This window comes from Balaenoptera acutorostrata, chromosome 11, assembly GCF_949987535.1.
Source record: "Balaenoptera acutorostrata chromosome 11, mBalAcu1.1, whole genome shotgun sequence".
Classification (NCBI taxonomy): domain Eukaryota; kingdom Metazoa; phylum Chordata; class Mammalia; order Artiodactyla; family Balaenopteridae; genus Balaenoptera; species Balaenoptera acutorostrata.
This window is the reverse complement of record NC_080074.1, coordinates 82,942,182-82,955,773: the sequence shown is the minus strand read 5'-3', so window position 1 is coordinate 82,955,773 and position 13,592 is coordinate 82,942,182. Positions and strand designations below refer to the sequence as shown.

The 13,592-nt window shown below is 34.7% G+C and overlaps 1 protein-coding gene across 6 annotated transcripts in view; it reads left to right on the top strand.

The window, feature by feature from the left end:
• Window positions 1-13,592, top strand: part of CCDC91 (coiled-coil domain containing 91) — a 371,744-nt gene that overhangs the window by 253,013 nt on the left and 105,139 nt on the right. For all 6 annotated transcript variants that reach the window (XM_007175702.2, XM_057557084.1, XM_057557080.1 and 3 more), the window contains 2 exons: window positions 6,277-6,369; window positions 6,458-6,526. In XM_007175702.2, the coding sequence (XP_007175764.1) occupies window positions 6,277-6,369; window positions 6,458-6,526 (162 nt within the window). The remainder of the gene's footprint in view (window positions 1-6,276; window positions 6,370-6,457; window positions 6,527-13,592) is intronic.

The window sequence follows — 13,592 nt, the reverse complement described above, 5'->3', positions numbered from 1 at the left end:
ATGTCATCTGTGAACAAAGACAGCTTAATTTCTTCTTCCTTTTTATTTCCTATTTTTACACTATTTCATTAGCTAAGACTTCCAGTACAATGATGAAAAGCTGAGGTGAGAGGCGTCATCCTTGCCTTCTTCCCCAGTTTTTGCTTCATCCCTTTATATCACTCCCTCAGGTTAAAGGCCTGTTTAAGTAGGAGGAATAACCTATTTGCTTACATTTTTTCCATGCCTATTAGAAATTATATCTGTTTGGGTGAAATAAATCTAGTATAGCTTATTTATTCACTTTAATAAGTTTATTAATATTATTGAGTTTGTGGTAACTGCGTAGATTTAATCCCATAGGTCATCTCATTTAGGTTTTCTTTCCAAACAGTATTTAATGTGTTGGCCCATGAAGAGATGAAACAGCTGTGTGTGACTCACTTTATATTAAGATGTTTATTAAATTTATTAAGTGTCTTTCAAATCATGTTAAATGGAGGCTTATAGGAACATGTGCTTTAAGACCATCCCACCAGATCACTTGATCTTTTTCAATGTTTGTGCTTTCTAGAAAGTGAAAGAAGACACTTGTTGAGTTTGCTTTATAGAATATATACTACACACACACCACACACATATAAAGTAATGTGAAGTTTGTGGACCTGGTGATAAATGGATGACAGTATACCTGAACATGAGCTTCTCTGACTGCTTAGTCTAAAATTTGATATACAAAAAACTACGTATGATTGTGATTAAATCTGTTTACAGTATCTCCTATGACTCACATTACAGGAAAGAAGAGATTTTTTTATATTTCTTTTCTTTTTTTTTTTTACAGGAATCAAGTAAAAACCACAGAACCTCTATATTTATATTTGAGTCTATATCAAACATTTTTCCAAAAGAGGGGAAAAGCATAACCCATTTCTGAGTGCCTTTTGTTTTAAGCTAAATTTCAAAGGACTGTCCTTGATACCCTTATATTAAGCAACTACTCTGTAGGATTAATGGGACTCTGTGGTTTGCATTTATTTCTTCAGTTTGCTTTAAAAATTACTAAAATTTCAATATAATTTTAAGAAGCAATCACTAGAATATTTTAGATAAACAAAATATAATAAACTCTTCACTGTTCTTGAATGAGATTTATTGGTTTAGATTTCAATTAATTTTCATAGTGCCTCTCAAAATGTTGTAAGGCTATGTCTTGCAAATTCTGTAGAAAGTATCTGTGTTTCGAAATTATAAATATTTGAAAAGAGTCGTATGATTAAATGTTTTCATTGGTTCAATTTCGGCTCTGAGGTATGTAACAAAAGGTGTTCAGAACATCCTCCCCTTGGAATGGTCAGCTAGTAAGGTACAAAAGAATGCAGTGACCATCTCTTATATCATCAAAATCCATGTGTGCCATTTCCAGGGTGCTGAATGTTAATTGAGACAATTAAGCAATTCTCTATTGAGGCAGATGGCAGAAGTAATACAGGCAATCTCCAGATATACTTTATACTTTATTTTAGATATAATAAAGGGAGTCTGAAACCTTTTTGGCCAAAGGTTGATACTTTATAATTTCTAGCTTATTGTGATTAAATAACTAAAATAATCTCTGGCCCAGAGAGGAAAGACATTCCTACTTCTGGAAGAATATGTCAATGAACAAACCTCAAATCCAGTGCACCTTCTACTACTGTCCCCTATAAAAGCTGCAAAAAGAGCTCCAGTCATTTTCCTTCTTGTACAGACAATATTAGTAATAGTTGAAAAGGAGTAGTTATAGTATCAGAAGTAGAAGCATTTGTAAAGATGTTCAACACGCTTAGTCAATAGTGAAATGCAAATAAAAACCACAATGAGATTGCCAAGATGACTATAGTAATAATAATTTAAAAAGCAGAAAGTAAAATATTGTAAAGAATATGGAAAGATTGGAACCTTTGTACATTGCTGTATTGCAAATATTATTTATTGATACTTGTACGTGAATGTTTAGCAGCATTATTCATAATTGCTGAAAAGTGGAAACAACTCCAGTGTCCCTCAACAAGTGAATAGATAAATAAAAGTGGTATGTATGTACAATGGAATATTATTCAGCCATAAAAAGGAATGATGTTCAGATACATACTACAACACTGATGAACCTTGAAAACATTATACTGAGTGAAATAAGCCAGATACAAGGGGCAATTACTGTTTGATTCCATGTATATGAAGTATCTAGAATAGGCAAATTCATAGAGATGAAAAGCAGATTAGAGGTTGCCAGGGGCTGGGATGAGGAAGAATAGGTTATTGCTTAATGGGCGCAGAATTTCTGATGAGGATTATGAAAAAAATTTGAAATAGTGATGATGGTTGTATGGCATTGTGAGTATAATTAATGCCACTTGTCCACTTCAAATTGGTGAAAATGGAAATTTTTGTTATATATATATTTTACCAAAATATATAAAGGAAGCATAAGTAGTAGTGTAATAATAGCACTTAACATTTAAATTTTACTATTTAACAGGCACTATCCTGAGGTGTTTATATGTCGTAAACTATCTGTTTCTCACTGTAGACATATTTTATCCACAAATAGTTAATATTAGTAAATGAAAGGCAAGAATATTGTACTGTAATAATTGAGGTCTTAATTATTATGGCCACCTTCTCTTTTATTGCCATCTGTTCCTGTAAAAGCACTTATAATTAGTTGGACCTCCAATCCCCCATGGATACTGAGGGCTAACTGTATCTTTTTTCTATTAGAACTTTTTATTTAAAATTTATGTATTGTATTTTTAAAAGTTTATTTCTACTTATTTATTTCCAAATCATATTTGGTACTTCCTACTTTTAAAAAGTTACATGTGTTTTGGGAAAAAATTAGTTGTTATGGTATTTGTTGAAGAAAATTTGTTTTATAAAATAGTTCTACAAGTCAGATATAAGAAAATGTATTTATGTTTCATGGATTGTCTATTAGACATTAATGTCCATGAGAGCAGCATCCCTGGAAACTAGTACAGTGTCAGGTGTTGGTACACACCAAGCAAATATTTCTTGTATGATGGTTGGGAAAAAATACATTAGCAAATTTATAAATTTACATAGAGAGATGGACAAGTTGATAGGGAAATGATATGTAATAATTTACAAATTAGTATATGAGGGTAAACTTTCCTTTAGGACAATTTAATTTAAAAGTAAGATATTAAAATATATAGTTGAATTTCTACCATGAAGATTTATGATTTATTTTATAATTTAAACAATTTTAAGAAAGAAAAGACCAATAGAAAATCAACATTTATAGGATATTGTTCCAGTGGAACAGTTTCCTTAGTTAGCTGCCGTTATAGTCCATGATTCTGTTCTCTAGGATCATCCCCCTCATCCCTTGTCCTGCTATTGTTTGTAATTTGGTATTTTCTCTCTGGAGTACAGTTTGAAGGTATGCATCAAAATATAAAACATGCTCAATTTTCAACCTGCTCATACTGCTTCTAGGAATTTTTCATAAGACTGTAATTCACAAGTTCACAAAGATTCATGCATAAAAATCAAGATTTTTTTTAAACTGAAATATTGCAGACAACATAAATGTGTGTAGATAGCACAGTGATAAAATGTAAATTTAATTTAATAAAACAAAAAGTAGCATAGTTGTATTTATATAGAAATATGTCAGTACCTTTCCTGAGTGCAAAAGATTACAGAGCAGTATTATAAACATATTATATAAAATGTTTATGTATATCTACGTATTTAAATACACAGAGAGCTCTCCCGAAGATCGTTTGTCTAAGTGCTATCAGTGATTTTCTTTGGGTAATGGAACCCTGGATGATTTTCACTTCTTTACATTTTTCACGATGAATGTATGTGATTCTTGCAAAAGCAGTATATTTTATTGAACTTTATATGGTTCTTGATTAGCCGCTTGTGGATCATTCACTTTACAAATTAACTATTTAAGACATAAACTTTTGCCACACCATTCAGCATCTTTCTGAGTCATCTTTCCTAATATCAATTGATATTTATTCAAGAAATTATCTTATTTTAATATTATTCTGAAAAGAACAAAATCAAAAGCATAGATTATTCAAATTCTTTTAAAGCCAAATGGAAGTGAGGTCTTACCAGACATACTACTTATATTATGTAGCTTTAGTAACTAGGTAATAGTGGCACTGCTTTTATCTATTAAGTGATTACTACTGTTGAACATGAGTGTGCAGATATAATTATTGCTGAAGCTCTTCATTTAAGAGCTGGTAAATTACTTAGCCTCTATGGGTCTCAGATCACTCATCTGAAAATGAGGAAGAATGTCATCTGATTTAGCAGTCTGTGGTGTTTAATATGGTACAACCACATGTAAAGCACTTCTAACAGTGTCTGAAACTTTAAAGTGGTCCAAAAAATTTAGCTATTTTTATCTATCTATCTATCTATCTATCTATCTATCTATCTAAAGTCAGTCACCTTGTATTTTCTCAAGTAGATCTATGATTTTACTTAGGGCATATTTTATGTAGGATGCTTCTTTCAAATGACAATGTGAGGTTTATTTTGGCTCAAACAAGCTCAAAAATAGTCTTCTATTATAGTGTACTGTCAGAATTAAGAAATGAAACTCAGGAATGAATTTTCTAAACATTGCATTGTCATTTTTAGCTAATGTTATCCTCTTTGACTAGTTCTTGTTGGACCCCTGGAAAAACATGGCCTACCTATAGTTAATTACTTATTGATTAGTCTGACTTATTAACGTAACAGTTCATTTTAAGGAGAAATCATTTTCAAAATTATTGATGACTCTGAAAAGTTTATTTTGCAGTTTAATTCCAATAATTTTTACTTGTTCTATTTTTGTTAGGTTTACTCCCATCGCAAAGCCTAAATTGAATATTTTCAGTCTCATATGAGAATTGTATTATATTTATCATTTTGAAGTCTAATTATTTGCCTGGTAAAACACATTTTATCACGCGTGTTTTATAAATAGGATTAGGTATTGTTTCTGACTTTATGAAATTCTGTGCGCATCTAGACTTTCAAAGAATACATTAAAGTCTCAGTTATTATTACATATCATATGCTAAGCCTACTGATTTATTAGTCAAATGCTTTTCACAAATTCATATGGTACCAATAATTTCCCATCACCGTGTCATGATTTATATCACAGTTTGGATTTGTTTTTAAAGAAAAAACACATTTTTCTTGTAATTTTTCTTGTTTTCTTGAAACATAAAGATAAAAAAAACATTAAAATTAAAAACAGGAATAATAGATTATCTTAACTTTCTGACTATTTGGTCACTTACTCTTAATGTAGACTGCCTGCCTAAAAAATGTTTTAAATCAGAACAACTTTGAATGACATAGATCTGTTTTAAAATATTGGGTGTCAGAGTTGGTTTATATTTAAAGGAGACTTCTATGTAAATGGCATTCTAAATCTGAGAAAATATCTTACTTGCCTTTAGTAACTGAATGAGAAATCTATGTGACTGGAATATATATGTATATGTATATATGTATATGTATATGTATATGTATATGTATATATGTTTTGTTTTCCCTAAGAGCACCGTTCAGAACAAGTATCTGGCTTATCTATGTTGAAGATATTGAGGCTACAAATGTTAAACTTTCTTAAGAAGACTTCGTTCAAACTCCAAGTGTCTAGTCCATGATAATTAGCTGATGGCTCTGTGTGCTTTTCCATTAGTATATTGGAATATAAATAAATACATGAACTCTATATTCTTTAACATTAGCTATCATATAATATTCCTTTGACCGTTTTCATATATTTATTTTTTTGAATCTATGGTAAAATCTTGAGATGAGAACAATCATCTTTCAATTTCTGTAACAGTACTTTACTAGAAACACAAATAATCTGTTAAGATAATTATTCATCAGGCAAACATCAGTTATAATCTGATTGCTCTCTTACTGCAAGCTAATAATAATTTTAATGAGTAAATTTTCCAAATTTAATTTTAGGAAAGGACATTTAATCATTTTCTGATTCACTTCATATTTGGAATGTGTTTTAAATTAGATCTTATGTCATGTACTTTATTGAGTTTGGGGGCAAAAAAAGTATATCTTGACTGATGGAAGAAAGGTGAATTCAGGTTTTTTGGCTCCTAAGCCTTCATTTTAGCAAACTTTCTTGTTTCCTCTAGTAACTACTGCAAATGAATTCTACCAGCTGTTCTCCGTGTTGATAGATTATCAGTCTCAGAGCCATAATCATAATGCAGTTATCTTTCCTTGTAGCATCAGAGGCTCCTTGAAATGCTTGCCACAGAGAAGGAACTGTTAAAAGAAAAAATAAAGGAAGCTTTGACTCAGCAATCTCAAGAACAGAAGGTAATACTTTAAGTTTGCTTGGACTGTGGAAAGAATGTTCTGTTACCTCAAATAATACTTTAATGTCTAGCTGTTTTATCATTTACAGGAAATATTGGAAAAATGTTTGGAGGAAGAAAGGCAAAGAAATAAAGAAGCATTAGCATCTGCTGCAAAGGTATTTCTCTCTGAAAAATTTATTCTGTAGCTTAATTTCAATTATAGTTCTACTTTTGTTATGTTTACCCCCACATCAAAGCCTAAAATGAATGTTGTTGGTCTCATATAAGAATTGTTTTTGTCATCTTTATGTCTAATTATTTGCCTGATAGAGACCCATCAGTAATAATCAGTTTCTTTGTAAATAGTGGAATTAACAAACTGAGTTTATTAATGGTATAGTCAATCTACTTCTAAAAATATTTCATTCCAGAAAAATTAAAAATTTTTTTCTTCTACTGTTCATATTCTTGTTAAATTTACATTACACAAGATACTGATGATGTTGAAATGCTTTACATTTAGATTATTAATCACTTGTTTAAAATAATATATCTACATAGGAACACTAATATCCACTTGGTATTTGATAGATATCATACAAGTAATGAGTGTGTGTGTGTGTATGTATGTATATATGTATGTATGTATCAAGGCATGTGGTTTTTAAAGTCAACTTTGAAATAGATCATCTGGGTAGTATATTCATAGATGTTAAGTATATGTATACTAATATGTACATATGTTGACCTGAAATATACTGTCAGATATTTGTCCAGCAAAAATGGGTTTATTCAGGATTAGGAGAGGATTGCAATTTGGGGTCTGCAACCATGACGAGCCATGTACAAGTTCCCACATGGCAAGGAGAACACTTTTATAGAGAGGAAAGGAAGTTGTGAGGGCTACAGGAAACACAGAGTCCATGGCTTTTCATTGGCTGAGTCACTGCCAGAAAAGAAGAGGAGTCTTTCTTCTTCCGGTTGGTCTCTACTATAGTTGCAGGGCATGAGAGTTCCCCCTTAAATAGATCTCCTGACACTATTTAATTGAGATTTCTGTTTATGAATTTTTTTACATTTTCCCCTTTGATCAAGATCTTTTTCTGAAAGCACCACTGATCAAGAATCAAGGTTTCTAGTTTTAGCTCTTTTTGTCCCTCAATTTCTGGGTGTGGTGTCTCATGTCAGAGGGAAAGTGCAGATTGGAAAACTATTGCAGTCACATTCAAGTAACAAGGAGGAGTAGGAGGGAGACCTCTTAGGCCATTTTCTGAAGTCTATATGTTATCAAGATTATAGACATTGGAGATCATCTGAAGTGTTATGTCATCATCAAAGGTTTGGTGACAAACTTCTAAGAGGCCTGGCCTGGGTATCTTGGGAAAGCTGTCTCATCAGATGTCATCTGCTTCATTTCTGAGAAATCTTTACTTTCAGGTCACCAGATGATGTACAGGTCCAGTCAGGGTTAGGTGCTTTGTTTAGGTGTGTCATGTGAATCCAAGAGTCTATTCCTTGTTGTTTGGTGGCACAAGGGTTGGTTATCAGTGCCTGATAGGAGCCTCTCCAGTGAGGTTGAAGAGCATTCTTTTGGAAGTGTCTTTTCCAATAGACAAAATCTCTAGGTTGCAAGATGTGATGCTTAAGGTCATCAACTCCCAGAGGCGCACTGTGAAAAGATTGCTCTACCAGGGCATGGTTATTTTTAATGGAAACAACTTGGCCTTTGCAATATTGGAGTACCTCTCCTTTTATCAGTTGTGGGTTAAAAGAGGCAGGAGCCAAGTGCATTGGGTGTCCTGTGACTATCTCAAAGGGTGAGGGTTTACGAGTTCCAAAAGGGGTGGATCTGGGATTTAGAAGGCCAACAGCAATGCTTTTGACCAAGGTATTTGGAGGGCCTCTACAAATTTTTCTAACTGAATCTTAATAATGCTGTTAGTGCATTCAACTAAACCAGAGGATTGAAAGTGGTAAGCATAGTGAAAACGTTGTAAAACTGGCCAAACAGTGCAAACTTGTTGAAGCACCTAGCCAGTAAAATGGATTTCGTTTGAGAGGAGCTCCTCAGGTAGGGACAATCTTTTCCAAAAGTACTTTAGCCACAGAAGAGGGAGTAACTGGTCTGCGAGGGGAGGCTTCTTTCAGTGCACTATGAAATCTACAGACCATGACTCAAACGTGAAGTTCATTAGCGATCCCCACTGTTTGAACCACGGCACGGGCTGCTTTATAGTAGTGGGGTTGAACACCGAGATTGTGCCTTCGGTGTCAGGACAGGAAGAGGTTCATCCTCAATCAGGAGAAATATTTCTCGCCGATTAAGAGGGAGAACTGGGAAGAGCCCCTATAATTCCTCAAAGCCCCGTTATTGAGAATTGAAAGGACATTGGAAAGGCTGGTTAGAGGACTGAAGGCACTCAAACACTTAAATTTGTAACAATCTTTCCCAGTGTCCTGGCTTTTTGCAATAATAGCAGAAACTGGGAAAGTTTTGATTTCATTCAGGAATCTTCATTTGCTGGATTTGAAGATTAAGAAATATGGTGTTCTTCCTTTTAGGTGACTCATGTAGAGTGTGAAAGAGCTGGTTTGCTAGATTAATTAAGTCTGAAATAGAGATAGTTTTCCGTTTCACCCTAGTCCTTTTTACTAGAAGGGAAGATGTCCCAGTCCAGCCCATTAATAGCACAGAGTTAAAAGCTGCCCAGGTGGAATCAACATCTGAGGGAAGACCAGAATTTTCTTTAAAAGCAGTCTGAAGTCATGTAGTAGTCATGAACAGGTTCATCCAATGTTTGTGTGCAAGCCTGAATTCTGTTCCAATCAACAGGCTTTGGTAAAGCCCTAGGAACTGCTCGATGAAGCCACCTAGCGATTGCCTGAGCCTGACCATATAAGTTAGACCTTTCAGGATTTTCCCAATTAGCGGTTTTCATCCTATGCTGGGCCTGGCCTTAACCAACAAGTATATGAACCAGCTGATATGAGTCAGAGAAACAAGGTTGATAAGTTTGAATGACTATATTAAATTCCTCAGCAAATCTGTGAGGATCTTTGGTTTACTTTGGGAAAATATTTGACTATGGCTTTCAGTTCAGCTTTAGTCCAGAGAATATAGGAAATTAAGAGTTTAACTTCTGGGTCCTCAGAAGGCTTAATTTTATAGGGAAAAATTCTGAAAAGTTCAGAGGGAAAGGGGGTGGGAAGAGTTTTAGAGAAAAGGAGTTTGACAGGATAATCAGTATGGGGTATAGAGGAGGCATCAGCGGCATAGAAGGGTGGGAGGAAGAAGGAGTTTGACAGGATAATCAGTATGGGGTATAGAGGAGGCATCAGCGGCATAGAAGGGTGGGAGGAAGAAGGAGTTTGACAGGATAATCAGTATGGGGTATAGAGGAGGCATCAGCGGCATAGAAGGGTGGGAGGAAGAAGGAGTTTGACAGGATAATCAGTATGGGGTATAGAGGAGGCATCAGCGGCATAGAAGGGTGGGAGGAAGAAGGCACCAGAGGCACAGTCTGGCCATGAGGATGCAAGGATGAGAGACGAGATGGTACCAGAAGAAGCCAAGGAAGAAGAACCTGAGGATTTGGGAGCCATTACATCTTTCTTTAATTGTTGGTTTGCCTCAGTTAATCTTAAAATCTTATTTTGCAGAGAGAGAGTTTTAGGCTTCTGATAATATTGGGAAGCCTTAAGATACCACTCAGTTCTGGAAATTTTTGAGCTATTGTGATCTAATTCAGTTTTAAGGAAATTAAGTTTGGGGATTTCAAAAGTTTCCCATAATAGCCACTGATATTTTAACTTGCCTTTGGTCAGGTCGGTCCTTTTAGTCAGAAGTGAGCTTGAAGGGGTAGGAACTATGGTTTTTAAATATCAGTTTGGCTGGAGTCCCTGTAGGGGTAGCGCCCTCAAAATACTTAGTTAACTGGGATCCCATTTCTCAGAGGTTTTTCTCTAGAATAAAAGAACAATTTTTAAACAGCTTAAATAAACTTACAGCTCAAAAAGCTTGCAAACTAATACCAGCCAGTTCTAAGGAGACAGCTTGGTCCTAGAGGAGCCAGGCCAAAGGCTTTTACAGCCAATTTCCAGAGAATAGCCCCTTCCAAAGGAATAGGCCGAAGGCTGAAAAACCAATACACTTTTCAGTGAAGAAGTCCCTATTCCCAAAGGAATGGGCTGAAGGCATTTCCAGCCAGCTTCGGTTGAAACAGTCTTATCTCAAAATCAGACCAGAGTTCCAAATGTATGCAGAACAAGGCCTTAGCCAGAAAGACGAAACCTTAAAAAAGATTCTGAATAAAACCTGGAGAGCTTCAAACACAAAGAGGGCATGAGCTTGGATCTAGGAGAAAGACGTACCTTCAAACTCCAAGGTCAGCAAGAAAGCAGTGAGCGACAGTGGGCTCAGTTGTGGGTACCACATCTGTTCAATAGCCCCAGAGCCTTCGGAGGTCTTCTCTGGTCCCCATATGGGTCACCAAAGTGTTGACCTAAAATAAATAGACTGCCAGATATTTCTCCAGCAATAATGAGTTTATTCAGGAACAGCAGAGAATTGCAGTTTGGCGTCTGCAACCATGGTGAGCTACATGCAAGTCTCCATACAGCAAGGGAGAATGCTTTATCCAGGGGAAAAGGAAGTTGGGAGGGCTGCGGTAAACAGCATCCAGGGCATTTCATTGGCTGAGTTCTTGCTGGGGAAGTAGAGGAGTCTGTCTTCTCCCTGTTGGACTCTGCCATTGTCGCAGCACTTATAAGGTGAGGGCTTGGCCTTATGGTCTCCTGACACTATTTAATTGAGGTTTCTGTTTATTAATTTTTTAACACAAATATAGCACTGAGTGTCGAGTTTGGGATTTAGATTTAAATTTAGTAAACAAACGTTGAAAGTCTCATAGGTACAGATGACTGTGCTGAGGTGGAAGTTCAAGAGTGACTATGACTTTGTCTTTTTCTTAAAGAATTTACAATCAGGTAAAAAAACATTGTATATGTACTAATAAGGTGAGAAGGAATGCATTAAATAATTATGAGTATATAGATAGTATTTCCATGTCATTCATAGGAGTTTTTTTTGTTTGTTTGTTTTATTTATTTATTTGGTTGCACTGGGTCTTAGTTAGTTGTGGCATGTAGAATCTAGTTCCCCTACCAGGAATCGAACCCAGGCCCCCTGCATTGGGAGCACAGAGCCCTAGCCACTGGACCACCAGGGAAGGCCCCCCATAGGAGTTTTTAACAATAAATTTCTTTTGAACTGAGCCTTGAAGGATGGCTAACATTCTGAATAGTGAGTTTGAATTTTATTCCATAGGTAAGTAGAGACACATCGAAATTTCTGAGTATAGGTGGGTCATAATGGTAACTGACACTAATTTTTGGGAAATTGGAGCAAGAAAGGCCAAAGGCAGGGAAAGAATTAACAGAGTGCATCTGAAGTTTGCATAAGAGATAGTGAGTGGCAGAAATAGAGTAGTAGTAGTAGCTTGGAAAGGAATGAAATAGGCAAATTCTAGAAGTAGTTAGGAGATAGAATCAACATATTTGGTGTGGATGAGGCGGTCAATTTGTGAACTGCCAGAATATTCATTCAGCAACAACATAGAAAGTAAAACTATTTCCTTGGTATAGAGTTTGAGCTGCCTGTGATATATCTAGATGATAAAGTCAAGTAGGCAGCTAAATCTATATGGCATTTACAGCTCGGTAGATAGGAATCTCCTGAAGATATTAATATGGGTTAGTATGATTTTTTGTTTGTTTTTTGTTTTCCAGCAGAGAGATGGTAATAGTAGCCATGGAAATTATTTTCATGTATAATTACCTCAAAGGAGTAACAAGTAGAGTAACAAGTGGTCCAAGTTCTTAGCCCTGAAAGAACTCCAAAATTTAAAATCCAGAGGAAGGAAGAAGTTACAAAGAATTGAAAAGACTCAGCAAAATGCATAGGAGAAATATAAGCAGCAGGCTCTCATGAAAACCAAGAAAAGAGAGGGCTTCACAAAATCAGAAATAATCAACTATATAGAATGTTGCTTTGAGATCATGAAAGTAAGGACTAAAACAAAAAACAAAAAATATCATTTGGTTTAAACAACATGGAAGGCACTGGTGAACATAGTAAGAGAGTAATTTAGGAGAAGAACTGTGCAATAAAACAGGAGTTCAAAAAATGGTGACTGTCAGCTTTAATGACTTTTGTCAAATTTGGTTGTGAACTGGAATCAAGAAAAAAAGTGGTTAAGTCTCTCAGGAGTGGGAGGTCCATGGACTTTACTATGTATGATGGGTTTCTTGAGGAAAATTCTTGTGCAGCTGTTTGAGTTGCAACTGAAATAGGCTCTGTTTTCATGGAACGCCATTTTACTGAATTAGTAGGGTTATACAGACTTTAGTATTTGGCAGACATTTTGTCCAAAATAAGCAGAGTGAGCCCAGCACCTTAAGGACAAAAACTGACAGTTCTTGTAGCCAATGATAAAATTCGAGCTTTAAAAAAAAATTAGAATTTTAGAAAATTTATTTCTACTTTTTAATAAAGACTCTTCTGATGAGATTGATGGTGGTATTAACAAAAATGTGGCTTTTTTGGTTATAATATAGCGAAATGTGTCAACATCTGGAGGAGATGCGTAACTCATTGAATCAATGTTTGCCAAATAAAAAATGTTTAAAGAACACGTAAAGGATTTATTCAAAATTCAAGAAAAGATTGTAATGTAACAGAGTCCAAAAATTTATTGACATGATTTTATTTTTCTTATTGCAACTTACCTTTAAGAACTACCCCTTGTTAAGTTTTGGTGTGGAATCAGAAAGAATATCTACAGTGATCTTAGCTGGCTACTAAATAATTCTCCCTTTTCTTCTACATATCTTTGTGAGGCTGGGTTTTCCTTATATACTTCAACTAAAAATATCATTACAGATTTAATACAGAAGGCAGGTATAAGAATCTAGGCTCTCTTCTATTAAGTCAGATAGTAAGGAGGTTTACAAACATTCTTCTCACTTTTTAATTTTGGAAAATGTAGTTATTTTTCATAAAATACAGTATTTATTAATATATAATACACTTACTGTTATTAATTATAAATGAATTAATAAATAAGTATTTTTATTTTCTCTTGGTTTGACTATCTAATACGGTAAATCTTAATATGTATAACCCACATAAACTAAAGCTCTTAGCAGTCCTCTGTAATTTTTAAGAGTGTAAAGAGATCCTAA